This window comes from Rattus rattus, chromosome 18 (assembly GCF_011064425.1).
Source record: "Rattus rattus isolate New Zealand chromosome 18, Rrattus_CSIRO_v1, whole genome shotgun sequence".
NCBI lineage: Eukaryota > Metazoa > Chordata > Mammalia > Rodentia > Muridae > Rattus > Rattus rattus.
The window spans coordinates 29,350,166-29,368,215 of NC_046171.1; the positions used below are offsets into that span (position 1 = coordinate 29,350,166).

An 18,050-nucleotide genomic window follows, 5' to 3' on the forward strand; every position below is an offset into this window, starting at 1 on the left:
GGGAAATAGCACTGAACCAGCAACATACCTTAGAATGAGCACTAAATTCCACACTGTAGAAAACTATGCCCCAGTCCACCGCAGGGGGCTCATTCCACAGGATTCGGAAACTTGAAGGGTGTCCTTCAATTCGAAATGAGGACTCCTGAACAGAATCTGGGATAACCGTGGGAGTAGAGGAAAAGTTCCCTGTGAAATGAAAAGGAGAGAAATAGCAAAAAACTGAGCATAGAATCATGGGAAGCCAGCAGAGACTACTGATGCTTAGATACTTACAACTAGGCTTGGGTGTGCATGCCTGTAATCTCGCCAGAAGGTGGAGGCAGAGGGATTTCAGTTTAAATCAGAACTTTAAGGACAGTCTCAGCTACAAAATGACTCCTAGGTCAATCTTGGTTGCACAAGACCTTGTCTCCAAACAAATGAATGTCAAATGTCTCCATTCCTTTTAAAGTATCTTTAAAATTATTTTTAACTTTTGCAGGCTATAGTTTTAAGATTCAATTTGCTATATGCAAATTAAAAAACACTGATTTTTTAAGAGTTACGTTGAAAAGGGGAAAGTGTCTATTGAAATATCTATTGAAAAGAAGCATGAAAGTAAATAGGTATGGATAAAATATGGTACCTGGCAGAGGCTTGAGGGATGTCTGTATGATCGTAAACTGATTGAATTTCCCTGGCTCAGAAACAGACACACTGGTCCTCTGACCTATTTCCTGTGCTGTGATGATCCTAAAGCCATTGATCCAGAAGAGTCTACCGCTGTAGTACATCAGTGCATTCTGGGAAATTTCCGAAGTACTCCAGGCTGCAAACTCGGTGATGGTAGCATCCGCACCACTGTTAAAACATAAAACCAATGAATGTGCGTCTGGACTGGGAGGGAGGACTGGGAGATATAAACGTTCATGAAATTATGTGCTTCTAAGTAAATGCATGCATGTCTGTGAACACATAAGCAAAAAAGAAATTTGCAACAACTTCCGACATGTTTACTTACCTTCATATTAAATTGACTTTTAATTTTTTTCTTAAATTACCAAACTTAAATCAAATTTTTATGATCAATAATTATATATACATATATATGGATATCTGGATATACTACAAGAATATACACGAGTTTCAAGTTTGAACAAATCATCACGGTTTGGGTATCACTAACATCACAACCCAAAGTGTTTACATGGAGCTTTTCTTATGGTTCTTGTAGTCACAGACGAAAGACTTAGTGTTAAGTTCTTGCAGGCCTTAGGAGAAAGTTGCCATACAGAAAGAAAGCCACAAAAAATGGTAAAAATTTGCTATTTGTTCAAAAGCTTCAACGAGGCCATATGAATGGAGGCAGAGGTCTTGGAGTAACCCAACATTGGAAATGGCACAATTATAAGTTTGTTTTTTTCTTTTGTTTTTTTTTTTAAAGAAAATCTATTGAAGAAAGTTTGAAAAGCAGATAGCCTATGAATTTGTGGGAGTTTACCCAGGATGGGTAGCTCCAATTTTATGTCCATAAGAACCCCAATCTACAGATACACAAAATAGTCACTGGCCTAGGAGAGCAGTCTTCTGATCTACCTAGTAACTTCACTCAGTCATCTCACCTGAAATCCAGTTCACATAAAACCAACAACAACAAGAAAACCTGCATGCCCATGTGATTATGCCCATGCCACTTTGCAAATGAATGAAATTGTTATCAGTATAGGTTGATAGTTAAACAGGAGGTAAACCTGAATACAAAGAATTGAACTGCTCATTTAATTGTCTATAAAAATGAACATAACACCAAAAATTCTGTGTATAGGTGAAGACTGTCTCCTTTCATTAGGGCGTTCTCAGGAAATAAAAAGACATATTAAGAAAGGTAGGGCATTCTCTTCGAGCCTTCCAGAGATTGTCTTACCTCCATCCTCGGAGAACAGCTGTGTACAGGTGAATACACTGATTGTCCTGCACCAGCCAGTATAGGAGCCCATCACTGAGGTCTAATGTTAGAGCAATAACCTGAACAGAAAATAAGGCAAGAAAGTGAGCCAGGCCTGAGGACATAGCTCTATTGTAGAGTTCTTGCCTAGCAAGGCTTGAAAACATCTGTTCAATCCTCCATGCTGCAAAAATAAAAAGAAAGTGAATCAAACACAGATTAAAATATACCTTTGTGAATAGGTCAGACTTTAACTATAGAATTCTTCCTAACATCTTTTGAATAATGAACTTAGGGATCTTTACCTTTGCTAAAATATCAAAATCATATAAATATAATTTATGGAAATATACCTACATTTCCTAAAACTCTTTAAAAGGCAGGAATACCAGGTATTCAGTTTTATGCACTTAGTTTGAAAGTTCCAAAACCTTCAAAGAGTACAATTCCTAACTCACTCCTGAGCAGCTCAGTTTGAAATAGAATTGGTATCAAGCCGTGCCTAAAACTAGCTGTAACTTTACACTCTTTAGTCACACGGGGAGTGACTGTTGTTGCTTAAACCAGTTGTTCTCTAAGAATACTGAAATACTGAAAATAGAAATAGATTGAATCCTATCGTATTATGATCCCTGGGGGTAGCACTGAATCTCAAGGATGCTTTAAACTCCCCCACATCATTCCAGTTTGCCACAAGGGTCAGATGACAGTAGTCGTAGTACTTAGAAAGTAGGGGCCAAAAGACCAGGAGTTCAAGGACAGTCTCTGCTATGTAGAGTTGAAGACTAGCCTGAGCTATGTGAGACTGATCCCTTCTCTGAAAAACTAAAAATAAATAAGGTATTTTCTGTTGATTGCATCCAAAATCATTCTGACACAGTTCATAAAGATATATACACATAGAGTGTTCATATGTTATAATTACATAAATAATACATATACAATTACAAGTGTATATAAATCTCATTTCTAGGTAAAATGTGAAAACAATTGAAAGAGTCAGAGTTGGGGCCAATCTGGGGCCAGTGGGAAAATTCCCACCACAAACCTCTGAGCACAAAAAAGAAAAAAAAGAAAAAGCTGGTTTAATTCCTGGAACAGCTGCAAGCCAAACTGTCACACAAAGCTATTTGATTCCCAACCGAAAGTCCTGAACGGTACACTGAGTCTATCTGAAAGTTGTTTTGCTTCACCAAATGTGCATAGTACCCTGCCTAGTTACCATTGTGCAAATTCTTCTCCAATTGTTTGCAAGGTATATAACTCCCTGTTAGAGTCTGCTCAGAGTCATCTCCCCTTGAAGTGGTACAGCCCCAACATGTTGGAATGATTAAACTCCTCATGCTTTTGCATCAATCACTGCCACTGTAGGTCTCATTCATGGGGTCCTGGGAGAGGTTTAAATCGGACCTCACACAATTCATTATTACTCTGTCTTCTTATTGAGACCTACATCTTTGTTTGATATCTGTCTAGGTAAGTCCTGAGGAAATACTGTTTGTTCTAGGAAATAGGGTACATAAGATAGAAGAAACTATCGAAGGGATCTTTCTGTTGTTTGTTGTTTTCTTTGGCTTTTATAAATGTGTTTCAAGTAGCTGAGAGGGGGGCCTAGAGAGATGGCTCCATGGTTAAGAGCACTGACTGTTCTTCCAGAGGTCCTGAGTTCAATTCCCAGCACCTACATGGTGGCTCACAGCCATCTGTAATGGGATCCGATGCCCTCTTCTGGTGTGTCTGAAGACAGCTACAGTGTACTCAAGTAGTTGAGAATCATGTGTATGCTCAGAGGCATCAGAAAGGGTCAAAATGATGACTTCATCCTTAACAAGATACAACAGTTCTTAAATAAATAAATAAATAAATGACACAGCAGCTCTAAAGAATGATGAGAGCTGGGTGTGGTGGGAAAGATCCATGATCCCAATACTTTGTTGTACTACAAAGGAAGCATCGCAAAGTACCTGCCTAGAAGACCTTCACTTGTCATGCAACCACAGACAGATTCCATCTGCCAGAGAATTCTACTGATTCCTTCTCTAGGTGAAAAGCACTTTCCAGGTTTTGAAAATTGAGTCCTGATTTTGCTTCCTGCTGCTTCAAGTTTTTTTTTTCAGTTAACCTGAAATCAGGTCAATTTTCTTTGTTTATTTTTTATTTCTTGTGTGTAGTGCATATATGTGTGCACATGTGTGTATGTTGGCCAGATGTCAATGTGGCCTTCTTCAATCTCTGTCTACCTTAATTCTTTATTTGAAATAGGATTTCTCACTGCACCTGTAGATCATCCTCTGGCTAGGCTGGCTGGCCAACAAGCCCCAGGGTTTGCTGGTCTGTGCCTTCCACTAGTGCTCGGGGTACAGTCACATGCCTCTGTTCCCACCTTTGCCTGAGGTGCTGAGGTGAAGCTCATTTTCAGCTCTTTGTTTGGCTATTTATAATAAAACACACTGGAGCTTCCTAAACTACAAAACAACACCTCTGTTTTAACAAGAGATTCTATAAGTCTTTTTGCCCAAATATAACAAAGTATTCACATGATAATTAAATCCCAGGTGTTGGGACAATCTCATTCCTGTGTATCTCTCTAGAGCCCCATGTCTAAGGAAAGCTAGAATGTGTCCCATGGTCCTCTGTAACAATGATCACATCTAGTAAAAGATTATATAAACTGAAATCTTTATACTCAACTCTAATACTCTAAGTTAAATTTGTCAAATACTAAAAAAAAAAAAATGTTAGAGATATCTCCTTTTTCATTATATAACAATTGTGTCTTTCTTCAGATAATTAGGTGACTGTGCTTTCTTACATCTGCTGATTGGAAGCAGCTTGTATTTGTGATCAGTTCACAAGAGGCACGAAGGAAAGGTGGTGAGCTATATAGAGGGATTTTCCCGTGCAAAACAATATCAGTTCAAAACACACAGAAGACAGCTGAGGAGATGGCATCATGGGTGAACTACATGCTGTACATGACCTGAGTTCTGATCCTTTGCCTCCATGCAAAAGCCAGGGTGTGCCAGTGTTCATCTATGATGTCAGTGCCAGGGAACCACACGCTGGAGTTCATTACCCAGCCAGCCTAGCTGAATTGATGAACTACAGGCTCAGTGAGGAAGCTTTGTCTCAAAAAGTAAGGTGGAAAGAACCAGACAAGGCCCTGTTGCTGAAGATAACACACATCTTGGCTTAGACAGGAAAACCAAGCTGAAACTAAGGTGGAAGCTTTCTCACTGATGGCTAGGAAGGGATTTTTGGAAGCTATTTAGAGGAAAGGCCATTAACGGCCTTGCCTCATTTGAACCCTAGAAACTATAAGAACAGCCTGCTAAGCAGTATGTGTCCACTTGTGCAACAGAAAAACTACTCTTACAGGGCTGACGGTAACCAACTTGATGACTGGATTTGAGGTTCACGCCACAGAAGGGAATCCATGCCCAGTACCAGACCTCATTAAAACCCATGTCCGGGGAGTTATTAGGGCCTAGAGGAAGAAATAAATACCAATGTTAGCTTAATTGACATAGCATCAAGTTGCCTTCTAAATATTTATGTTTATATTTAAAAATAAAGGCGACTTTCAGCCTTAACTACAGAAGCTTCTTTCCAGTTAACAATTGTGTCATGTGATGTTCTTCTGAAAACTGTCCTGGGAGAGGATGTGTTGCTGAAGCAGACATGTAAGAGGGCATATGATGTTTTGCTGGAGCAGACACTTGAGAGAGAGCCTAATGTTTAAAAAGAATATAAATATAACCCCACAGACTGTAAGAGGGCGCCCTTGAATTGCTATGCCTTGCAATGCTTCACTGGTCTTTGCTCGCCTTCACTTCTTCTGTGGTATTCTGACTCTCGCAGCATCTGCTGACTCGTACCAGTTCAGTGGAGCCTGCAGTTTCTGCTGGATCAAGTGCTGCTGCTGATTTGTGTCTGGTGTTTGCTATTGGACTGGACTGCTAACATCTTATGGACGGAGATTGGACTTGCCCAAGGTACAACTTCTAAACAAGTTCACAACCCCCTTTTCCTATTAACCTTCTTTCCCTGCTACCTCTGGTAGGTGGTTTAGAAGGGAGGTCGAAGCATTTAAGAACCCTGATTAAAGTAGGTTTTGAAAATTCTAAGCCTACAAACTGTCGAAAATGTACAGACTCATGGCTGCCCACGGCGTTAAGAATGAGTTAGAGATGACTGCTCAGTCCTTTACAAAACCTCTAAGGCTCAGGCATTTCAGAACACAGGTAGGAAGAATGCAAGAGGCGAAAGATAGAACCAAGAGCTATCAAACGATGTCTTCTTGGTGAGACACAGCAATTGGACTCATGAACTCAAAGCAGTTACGGATGCCCATACTCAGTCCACATAAGAATGTGGCCTTCTACAGGCATGGATGGAGGAGGAAGTCAGGGAGCCCTGTCCCTCACGGCTAAGCTGTTTGTGTCTATAGATTTGGGAAGAGAAGAAGCATTGCCTTTAGTTGTGTATCCATTCATGACCCCACGTGGCTCCAATACATAGTTCCAATCCAGTGAACATACCAATGGTCATGGTTAAACTAAATCAGTCATCAAACAAAACCAAAAGCCGTGAACCTAAGAAAGCGACTGGTAGGAGTGAGTGGGGATTAAGAGGGATGTGAGAGAAATGGATGAAGGAGGAATCAGAGTGCATTGTATGCATGTATTAACATTAAAAAGCTGCCCAATGTGGACCCACTCAGGATGAGGCAAACTACAAAAACCCCTGTATTATATCTGAATTGAGTAATTAATCAGTTCTTACCCCCAATAAGGTTTAGGGAAGTGCCAGTCACATAGTAATCTTATTCTAACAGTGATCTTATTCTAATTCTACCTCAACTAAAGTAAGTGGAGGCAGCACTGTCTGACCTTTTAGTTTCATGAAATAATTACATCCTATTTTTATTTTGTCACCTTTTTTCCAGAGAGCCAGGGCTGAGCCTGTAGTACAAGAGAACTTTCTCCATTGAGTCTGGTGCTTTCAACTGAGTAGAGCGTCGTCCAATACAGATAGCCACCAACTGGATCCACGGCCATGTCATTCACCAACAGCTTCACGTGAGTCACAATGTCTGTGTGTCCGGTTAACACAGACTGCCTTTGAATCTAGAAAGTGTGACAGTACGGCAAGATAACTCTTTTCAAATGGCATCATTATTTGTGAATGGGGAAACCCAATCATTTGTAAATTCTCTCCCTCATTCCTATGTTAATTTACCCATTTAACCACAGATAATTTTATCATCATTCCGTGGTGCTGACTAAGCTTCAGGAAATGATACCCAACAGACATGGCAAAATATCTCCACAGAACTGGTTTATTTTCATTCCTAGGAGCAGTAAGTTGAGTTAAAACATTTGGTATTCATACTTATATATCCAGTCAGAATATCTATGAATAACTTCTTATTTTTTTCATGGTCTTTCTAGGTAACCATGGCTGGCCTAGATCTCATACCAGACTGGCCTTGAACTCAGAGATCCATCTGGCTCTGGGATGGCTCTGGGCGAGAGGAAAGTCGTATACCACATTGCTCAGTGACATTCTTGGTATTTTATTGGGGGCTGGAAATGGAGTTCAGTGGAAGAGCATTGCCCAACATACACTAGGCCTTTTATCCCCATGAACCACCAAAAAAAAGGAAGAGAGAGAGAGAGAGAGAGAGAGAGAGAGAGAGAGAGGAGAGAGAGAGAGAGAGAGAGAGAGAGAGAGAGAGAGAGAGAGAGAGAGAGAGAGAGAATTTTTGTAGACTCTCGGTCTTTATAGACTTACAGTCTTTATGGAGTATGAACCTTCTCCTTGCTCCCCTTTATGACATATTTTTCTGATTCTAATTCTTACAATTATTGAGTACCTATTACATGCCAGGCCCTGTACTTTTTTATTCTTAAAATATTAATTCTCAGGCCTAGGAAATGGCTCGATGTCATGCAAGTCACCGAAATGGGCAAGCATTTACTTTAGAGCACCCAGGGTGCGAGGCTCTGACTTACCACATATGTCTTCCCAGCCCAGTAGAGAAAGTGACCCAGCCATTCAAAGGCCAAGGCACAAGCTCCTGCAATGCTGGGTATGTGGTAATTCTCCGAGATATCCATCCCATTCAGAGGCCGCACATACACATTGCCTTTTGTGTCACTGTAGTAGAGGCTGTTGTTATACCAATCCATATCTCGAAATAAAAACAAATAAACATCATTTATCTCCACGTGTGCTGATAGAAGTGGGATGAGTCAATCCCCCTGATGCCTGTAAACTATAGTATTGACATTGCTATTCTAGAGAACTTACAGGTCTGCTGAGCATATTTCAGTAAGGGCTGGCTGTGGAGGTGCAGGCAGGCCTTTGTGCCCAGTACTTGGGAAGCAGAGGCAGTTAGATGGCTGCATATTTGAGGCCAGCTTGCTTTACATAGTATGTCCCAGGCTAACCAAGGCTTCATGGTGAGAACCTTTCTCACACACCCTCAAAAGAATATTTCAGTAAAATAAACTCCAAATCTCAACCCCTCGAACCTGGAAGAAGAACAAACCCACACAGAGTATCTGTCTGACATTGTCCAAGGTGCTCTGTGATCTAATTAACCCCAAACAATGATAGAAAATAGAGGGTATCAAGTTAGATTTAGCTAGTGAGAGGCTGTTTGGTGCAGGTCTTCCCAGTCTCCAAAAGAACTAAAAAAAAAAAAAAAATAAGAAAAATCATCATTTTTTTTTTTTTTTTTTCTTTTTTTTTTTCTATTCTTTTTTTTCGGAGCTGGGGAACGAACCCAGGGCCTTGCGCTTGCTAGGCAAGTGCTCTACCGCTGAGCTAAATCCCCAACCCCCATCATTTTTCTTAGATCCCATCAGACCATCTATTCTGTCTGAAGCATCAAAGATCAAAGAGAGGGAATCAAGTTTGCAAACAACTCCAGGTCACACCCTCTAGACTACCATCACTCTGACCTTAGTCCAGCTGTCTTGTTGGGTCGAAACTCTATTGTTGACTGAATGACCAAGTCAAAATGTAAAACAAGTTGATAACTATAGACAAGGTCATCTTCAGGCCAGATCATTGTCACACCACTTCAGAAAGAACACTTCTAGCAATAGTGCCCTGTCCCAATCTCAGAGTCCTCCTCCTTAACAGTTGTTCCCAATATTCTGTTCAAAATACAATCTTCCCATTCTAGTCTTGTAACAAAGCCACAGTAAATCATTTAAGAAAAGCTGTCATAGCAGAACAAGGCAGGTGGCTCTTGAGGGACAATATTGATACACTGAAACTCACTAGCATCAATCAAAGTCCTTCTGAAGTACACACGATAAATAACATCCCTACCTAAGAGTTGACACTTTTTTAACAACAGCACAGGCTGCCAAGTCAATGTCCTTCCTTTGCTGAGTCACCTGGCAAGGCACAGGAGTAGTAATGTACACCTGGGTGAGAGAGGGTGTCTACCTGACACGTTTCCTACGTCAGAGGATAGGAACTCTCCTGGGCCAAAACTACTGAGTGGTTTGCTCCAAAGCCCGTCTTCTTTCACAGCCATGATGAACGGTGGCTCAGTGGCTAGATGGTAAAATAAAAATAAATTAATAAGAAATATGACATAAAGCATACTTTTTTAAGGCAGGGTTTCTCTATGTAGTACCAGGCTGGCATCAAACTCATAGAGGTCTGCTTGCCTCTGCTTCCCGAGTGCTATGATTAAAGCTGTGTGCCAACACAGCCAACTAAAGCATACTGTTTTTTAACATAAAATACCAACATTTTGAGAAAATATTACAGAATACCATAAGCAATTGCATCTGTTTAGTAGACTCATCTATCCTGTTAAATGTTATTCTGATTTTCACATAAATATTTGAAATGTGATATAAAGAAGGAGACACACTCATGCTGCCTCTATAAGAGTTACCTCACAGTGCCGTAGCAGACACCCATGGTCATGCCACTGTCACCACAGCTGACTCTTTTGTATTATCTTGTTCTGAGAATCCAGAAGCAATTATGATAATGACTATATCATAATATAGTCTATATGACTATATATACATATACATATATATACACACACATATATATATATGTATATATATAAAACCATTTCTTTCAGCCAAGAGAGTGAAATTCAGTGCTACTCATAGACCCTTCAATTTCTCCGAGACCTAATATTCTTAATAAACTAGGAAGAAATCGATGAGGAAGAACCATGAGATTTCTTCAACTCTGTCTCGGTGCACATCAGGTAAGAAGCACAAATATTTATGGTGGTTTATTTGATTCCTTGATGTCAGAAAATTCACCCTCAAGAGATCAACCCCGCTCATTCCTATCTCTTGATAATATCTGAAGCGAGAAACTTCAAATGTGTTGTTTGAATCGCTTCCTAGACCCAGAACGTCTTCTTACCTGGTACCAAGGTAGTACCCACTGAGGGTTCTGACCATGGGCCTGGACCTTTAGGAGAACTTGCTCTCACAGACACCATGTACTTTGTAGAACTTTGCAGCTTAGGTACATTCAGCACAGTCCTGCTTATGTTCAGGAAAACTTGAGTGGTTTCCAGAATGTCCTGGGAGGAAACTTTGACCTCATAAGTCCAGTTCTGCCAGGCGGAAGGACCTAAAGAGTTAAATAATGACATTGTCCAGAACGACACCAGGAGGACAGACTAAGAAAGTCTCAAAAACTGGTCGGTAACCTCGCTCAAGTGCAGAGCGATTAGTCGTCCTGCTTATTCTACTAGCTGGGTCAGTGTGATGGTAAAGGTGATGGCCATGCCCATTCCTCCCAGGCCACTCACCTTAGCTTTATAAAAGGAGATAGTATTTCCAACAAGTAAGGCTGTGAGAATGTACTATTAAAAACAGTTTTGAGTTTGGATTTCACCATGTAGCCCAGGCTTGCCTTGAATAATAAATCTTCCTGCCTCAACCTCTCAAGGGCTAACTAAGCTATGTGCTACTATTCCCAGCTAAGACTGTCATTCTACGTGTTAGAGGGATCTCAATGACACTACCAAGTATAACCAGGCTCTTGATTTAGAAAAATAACTAGATTAATAATGAGAAGCAAAATCAACTTGGGAGGAACTTTGCCAATTCATTCTCGATGTGTGTGTGAAAGACCAAGATATCCTCATGTATCCCAAACGAGCCTCAAACGTCCTATGTAGCTGATGATGACCTTGACCTTGAACTTCTAACCTTCTAACTTTCCTAGTTTTACCTCCTGAATTGCAGGTGTGAACCACCACAACCAGTTTGATGCATTGCTGGGGACTGAGCTCAGGGCTTAGTGAGTGGCAAGCAAGCACGTGATCAACTGAGCTACCTCTGCAGCCCTCCTTAGCTGTCTTTGGAGGTGTAGCAAATAGGCATAACCAGCTTGTCAGAAAGTAGAAAATTGTCCAGGCTCACTAAATATCACTGTCTGATGGATCAGAGGCTTGCAAAAGGTGATCCATGGGGCAAAGTTGTTCACTGCCTATTTCAGTCAGGAAAGTCATGCTCAAACACAACGTCAGCTGTCCACTTATAGACTCAGCTATCCACTTATAGACTCAACTATCCATGTATGGTCTATACACAGCAGCACAGAGTTCAGCAGTAATAACAGAGACCATCTGTTCACGAAGCTGAAGTCGTTTACCCTTTGCAGTGGTCTGAATGAAAATGGCCCCCATAGACCCCCAGAAACTAAACCACTAACCAGAAGCATACCTGGGCTGGACCTAGCTCTACACACACACACACACACACACACACACACACCCCAGATGAGCAGCTTGGTCTTTATGCAGGTCCCCCCAACAACTGGAGCAAGACTGTCTCTGACTCTGTTGCTTGCCTGTGAATCCTGTTCCCCTACTAGGCTGCCTTGTGAGAGAGGCTGTGCTTAGTCATTTGCAGTGATGACTAAGTGATTTGCATATGCTGGAGTGGGTTCTCACCCGGAGAGGGCCTCCACCTTCACAGATGAGAATAGGAAGGGGTAGAAAAGAGGCTGTGTGAGGGGGGAGCTGGGAGGGGAGTGGTTGGGATATAACGTGAATAAATAAGTAAATGGATGGAAAAATGAAAATGTCCCCCATAGACACATTGGGACTGGCATTATTGGAGGTGTGACCTTGTTGGAGGAGTGTGTCACAGGGGGTCGTCTTTGAGGTTTCAGAAGCCCAGCCCAGGCCTAGTGACTCATTGTCTCCTCCTGCTGCTTTGCCCATCTGGATATGGAACTCTCAGCTACCTCTCTAGCAACAGACCTACATGTATGCCACCATGCTTCCCACCATGATGATAATGCACCAAATCTCTGAATGAAATCCCAATGAAATGTTCCCTTTATAAGAATTGTCATGGTCATGTTGTCTCTTTAGAGCAATACAGTCCTAACTAAGACACCATTTTCTTCCCCTAAAAGGTTCCAGAGCCTACTTGCTTTCTACCATATGCATTCTGTCTATCCAGAGATGGAGAAACAAGTTCAGAAAGCTTTGAGGGAATGGCCGAAATTCATGCAAGCCCCTAGCCCAAGTTTGCATCCACCTGGCTAGTCACCAAACTAGAAAGTCAGTATCTCTCATATATCTAAAAATGGATGGACTATTCTTTTGGGTCTACCCATGGAGTATTATTAGACCTACTACAGGTCTAATAATAAATGCAAGGTAAGTACTCACTGGCTCCTATGGCGAGACTAGGAGGCTTCCACTGAATAAGGGCCTCTCGAGAACCAAACAGCACCGAGACCTCCTGTGGATGGCCTGGCAGAGGGTACGACTGGACGGAGGAGCCAAAGATGACCAAGTTACCAAACCCGAATTCTTCTATGTGACTCAGGTCACATCCCACAATGAACTCATTGAAAGACAGAGAGTCCTGCTGGAAAATGGCCTTGCCATCTGTGATGAGGAAGTCATTGTTTTCGCAAGCAAAGCTCTTCACATCCGCAAGGGGGACCCACGGCAGGACCCTGTGGAACGCCGAGCCATCCAGAAATGTTGACATGAAGACTTGCATGGTGCCATTGAAGTAAATGATTCGCTTGGACTGCGGCTTTACTGCGAAGTCCTTTAATGTGCCACTCTCCACAATACGCACGGCTTTGGTGTCCCTGACAGACGGCAAAGGAAGATGGACTCTATAAATGCCGTCTCTTAGGAGATAAAAGACATACCTGGCAGACAGACAAAAAAAAAGCCTGATATAAATCAGCACATGGGTGGCTTTGTAACTTTCCAGGCTAATTGCCTTACACAACCAGTACCATGCATCCCAGGATTTCTTATGGTGCAAAAGGTCAGAGCTGAACAGGTGCCCTACCGATTACAGTCAGAAGTTGGAAACTCCAACCTGTTCTATGGTGCTCTGTCTTTCAGTGCTTACACGGGACGTTATGAGGAACCAGAATTAAGACTAGAACGTATCTTTAAAGATTTGAGAGGTAAGCATATGACGTGAAAATCAAATAGCTAGGGCTGGAGAGATGGCCAAGTGAGTCAAGTGCTTCCAGGTAAGGATGAAGAACCGAATGTAGAGCCCCGGAAGCCATGTGAAAGCCAACCACAGCTGTGCACAGCAGAAACTCCCTCAAGAGTAGGATGTAAATCCTGGAGGCTCATTGGCAAACCAGACTACCAGAAAATGTCAAACTATGGGTTCAGTGAGAGACCCTGTCTCACGAAACAGAGTATGATAACGGAGAGCACCCAACTTTGACATTTAGTTACCATGTGTACACAAACAGACAAGTACACACACACACATACACACACACACACACACACACACATATACACACATGAAATAAAGACAGTTTCAAGATATATGTCCTGTGGTATGCTCATAGCAATAAGCAGGTGATCTTTTAACATGGAAAAGGAAAATACATGAGTTAATATTTAACAGAAAAACAAACATCAAAGTAAAATTTTCACCAATGGGGCTAGAAAAATGGTTCATCACTTAAGAGCACTTGCTGCTCTTCTAGAGGACCTGGGTTCAATTCCAAGCACCCACTAGTTACCATCCGTAAGTTCAGGTCTGAGAGATTTGATACCCTTCTTCTGGCCTCCTCAGAAACCGGGCATATAATTGGTGCACAGGTAAGCGAAACACTCTTACGCAGAAAATAACTATTTTTAAAAGTTAACTGGTATATAATATCATTAATTTATAGCTGATTTAGAATTTGGGATCATGAATGGATGCTAGCGAGTTCATTCAGTTTAATATATCTTATTATAACCCCACGTCTTGTTACATTCCAACTGGCATCACAACTATTAAGCCATTTTTTTTTCTTCTCCTTACTCAGTCCACTCTTACCACTCTTATTGATCGTCCCAAACCTTTAAAACTGCACCCACATTCTAGCCTAAAGTAAACCCTGAGAACAAACTCACTTTGAGATATAACTCCAGGTTGTTTGCCTCAAGCGAGGTTGGTAGTGGACAAACAGAACATCTGCCCTACAAAACTCAAATTGTTAAATGTGTCTGGAGACGCTTAGAAGAAACGCGGTCTGGGTTAAGGAAGCATAGTCCTCGAACTGTGGCCGGGAAGAAAGCAGAGCTTCGACTCAGATCACTATGGGAGGAGGAAAGAAAGGAAGGAAGAAGAAAAGAGAGTGAGAAGAAAAGAACAGAAGCGAGAGGAGGATGCAAAGGGTGGGATGAAGGGATGGGTCAAGGTTCATGTCAACTCGAAACTCCTTAAGGGCGCGATACAATGGTGCAAAACGAACTACATGAAGGACACCACCGTGAACGCCAGGACAGCTGCAAACCGCTGCACAAGTTACGTCTCCTGAAAGACCTCAAACGTGCTGAAAGGCTTGTGCTGATTTTTATAGAAACTGCCCTGTCAAAGGAGAAGGTCAGAGGGCAGGGCCTGATGCAGAGGGCTCTATCCTGGGTCATTGCAAAACAGCTAAGATAATGACCAGCTTCACTGTCTAGCAAAGAGACCTACCTCAGGATAAAATGAATATTAGGAGAAAGATTATTATTATCATTATCATTATTATAGAAATGATTATTAGGAGAAACAAGAACAAATTGATATAGACCCTAATGATCATGATCATTTCAGATCATGCTTCAAAATGTAAGCACAGATCCATGTTATTCTAATGGGAAATAGGAGTCACTGATTATCTCACTGTGCTAGCCTAGGAAGGCTGGTTTGCTGAGTGAAGTTCATTATCCACAGAATGACTTATGTTCTGTAACCACCACCACCAACAAAGCATTCCATTCATTCCCTATACTCAGACCCTCACAAATGAGAGAAATCAGGACTGGACCAGACAAGACTGGGTGCATTCAGGTGGTGTGACTAATAATTAAAATTTTCATTTAAAACTTGAAAAACCAGTTGGGGATTTAGCTCAGTGGTAGAGCGCTTGCCTAGGAAGCGCAAGTTCCTGGGTTCGTCCCCAGCTCCGAAAAAAAGAACCAAAAAAAAAAAAACTTGAAAAACCAGACAATGGTGGTTTTTTAAAGGAGGTTTATTGTGATGGCCCATGCCTTTAAATCCAGCAGTCTGGAGGCCGGTGGTGCACGTTTATTTCCAGCACTGTAAGCTCGAGGCCACTCTGGTCTATAGAGTTAGTTCCAGGACAATCTGGGACACACATACACACACACACACACACACACACACACACACACACACACACACACACACACACACACACATGCACCTGTCTCAGATGAATAAAAAAAAAAGATTGAAAAATTGAAAGTGCTAGAAGAAAACAAACTATGCTTCAAGACACTAGGTAGGGAAGAACTTTCTAAACAGAATAGGAACTAGCCCCAAGTATCAGTAGACAGGACTTCATAGTTTTCAAGTGAATGCACAGCAAAGTATACTATGAACAGAGCAAGTTAACACCCCATAGAACGGAAGAAAATCTTAACCAGTCACACTTCAGAAAGGGGGATAAAATCAAGAATTTACAAGGAATTCCAGAAACCAAATACTAAGGAAATAAAACTGCCAATCAATAAATAGACCAATGAGTTCAATAGAAGTTTTCAAAAGAAGAAGCACAGATGGCCAACAACATTTTGTACAAGTGTCCATCATCTCTAGACACGAAGGAAATGCAAATTACAACTGCTTTGAGATGCCACCTTACCATAGTCTGAATGGCTGTCATCAAGAAACATGACAACAAATGTTGACGAGGGTACACAAAAGTTCACTGCACTGGGCAAGTAAGTTAATATAGCCGTTGTGTAAATCAGTTTAAATTTACCATTTTAACATTTAAAACAGAAGTACCATGTAATCCAGGCATATACCCCTAAGAACCCTATAGCCTACCATAGAGATTGTTGCACCCATGTTTATTACTATGCTGCTTGTCATAGCAAGGAAATCTAGAATGGATAGTGAAAATATGGGACATATGCCCACCGGATTGTTTTTAATATTATTCAGTAATAATATTCAGTTGAAAAGAAAAATGAAACCATGAAATTTGTAGGAAAATCGATGAGTACAGAAACTGAGCTACCCAAACTCAGACAGAAAAACACCACCTGTTCTCCTTCACATGTGAACCATAACCCGCTGTGTACATGCATATTCATAAAGAGCTGTAAGTATGGGTGCAGTTTAACATTTAGAAAGGAGCAGCATCATGATATGAGGATAATACAGTCAAAAGGACACATGAATCATTCATATATATGTACACAAACAGATATGAGGTACCAAAGTTAAATCAGGATCAAATAAAATCATCTAAACAACCTCCTAAAGAAATAGAAGCAGTTATTAAAAGTCTCCCAACCAAAAAGAGCCCGAACCAGATGGGTTTAGTGCAGAATTCTATCAGTCCTCCGAAGAAGACCTAATACCAATATTCCTCAAACTATTCCACAAAATAGAAACAGAAGGAACACTAACCAGTTCATTACATGAAGCCACAATTACGCTTATATCTAAACCACACAAAGACCCAACAAAGAAACAGAACTTCAGACCAATTTCCTTTATGAATATTGACGCAAAAATACTCAAAAAAAATTCTTGCAAACCTTTTCTGTCTTGGACCTCTACATAAAACCTGGTACATGGAAACTAATAGAAAAGTAACTGGGCAAGAGCCTCGAACACATGGGCACTGGGGAAACTTTCCTCAACAGAACACCAATGGCTTATGCTCTAAGATCAATAGACAAATTTGTCAATAGACAAATGAGACTTCATAGAATTGCAAAGCTTCTGTAAGGCAAAGGACACTGTCAATAGGACAAAACAGCAACCAACAGATTGGGAAAAGATCTTTAGCAATCCTACATCTGATAGAGGGCTAATATCCAAAATATAGAAAGAACTCAAGAAGATAGACTCCAGAGAGCCAAATAACCCTATTTAAAAATGGGGTACAGAGCTAAACAAAAAAATCTCAACTGAGGAATATAGAATGGCTGAGAAGCACCTAAAGAAATGTTCAACATTCTTAGTCATCAGGGAAATGCAAATCAAAACAACCCTCAGGTGGAAACTTCACACCAGTGAGAATGGCTAAGAACAAAAACTCAGGTGACAGCAGATGCTGGTGAGGATGTGGAGAAAGAGGAACACTCCTCCATTGTTGTTGGGATTGCAAGCTGGTACAACCACTCTGGAATTCAGTCTGGAGGTTCCTTAGAAAATTGGACATAGTACTACCTGAGGACCCAGCTATACCACTCCTGGGCATATACCCAAAAGATGCTTCAACATATAACAAAGACACATGCTCTACTATGTTCATAGCAGCCTTATTTATAATAGCCAGAAGCTGGAAAGAACCCAGATGTCCTTCAACAGAGGAATGGATACAGAAAATGTGGTACATTTATAGAATGGAATATTACTCAGAAATTAAAAACAATGACTTCATGAAATTCTTAGGCAAAATGAATGGAACTAGAAAATATCGTCCTGAGTGAGGTAATCCAATCACAAAAGAACACACATGACATGTACTCACTAATAAATGAATATTAGCCCAAAAGCTTGGAATACCCAAAATACAATTTACAAACCACATGTAGCTCAAGAAGGAGGAAGATCAAAGTGTGGATGCTTCAGTCCTTCTGAAGGGG

The 18,050-nt window shown here is 41.1% G+C and overlaps 1 protein-coding gene across 1 annotated transcript in view; it reads right to left on the reverse strand.

The window, feature by feature from the left end:
• Ros1 (ROS proto-oncogene 1, receptor tyrosine kinase) overlaps positions 1-18,050 on the reverse strand; it is a 78,410-nt gene that overhangs the window by 15,204 nt on the left and 45,156 nt on the right. The window contains exons 13-20 of the mRNA XM_032888985.1: positions 12,621-13,117; positions 10,349-10,561; positions 9,395-9,505; positions 7,945-8,123; positions 6,865-7,056; positions 1,907-2,007; positions 629-843; positions 29-189 (exon numbers count right to left, since the gene is read on the reverse strand). Of these exons, the coding sequence (XP_032744876.1) occupies positions 29-189; positions 629-843; positions 1,907-2,007; positions 6,865-7,056; positions 7,945-8,123; positions 9,395-9,505; positions 10,349-10,561; positions 12,621-13,117 (1,669 nt within the window). The remainder of the gene's footprint in view (positions 1-28; positions 190-628; positions 844-1,906; positions 2,008-6,864; positions 7,057-7,944; positions 8,124-9,394; positions 9,506-10,348; positions 10,562-12,620; positions 13,118-18,050) is intronic.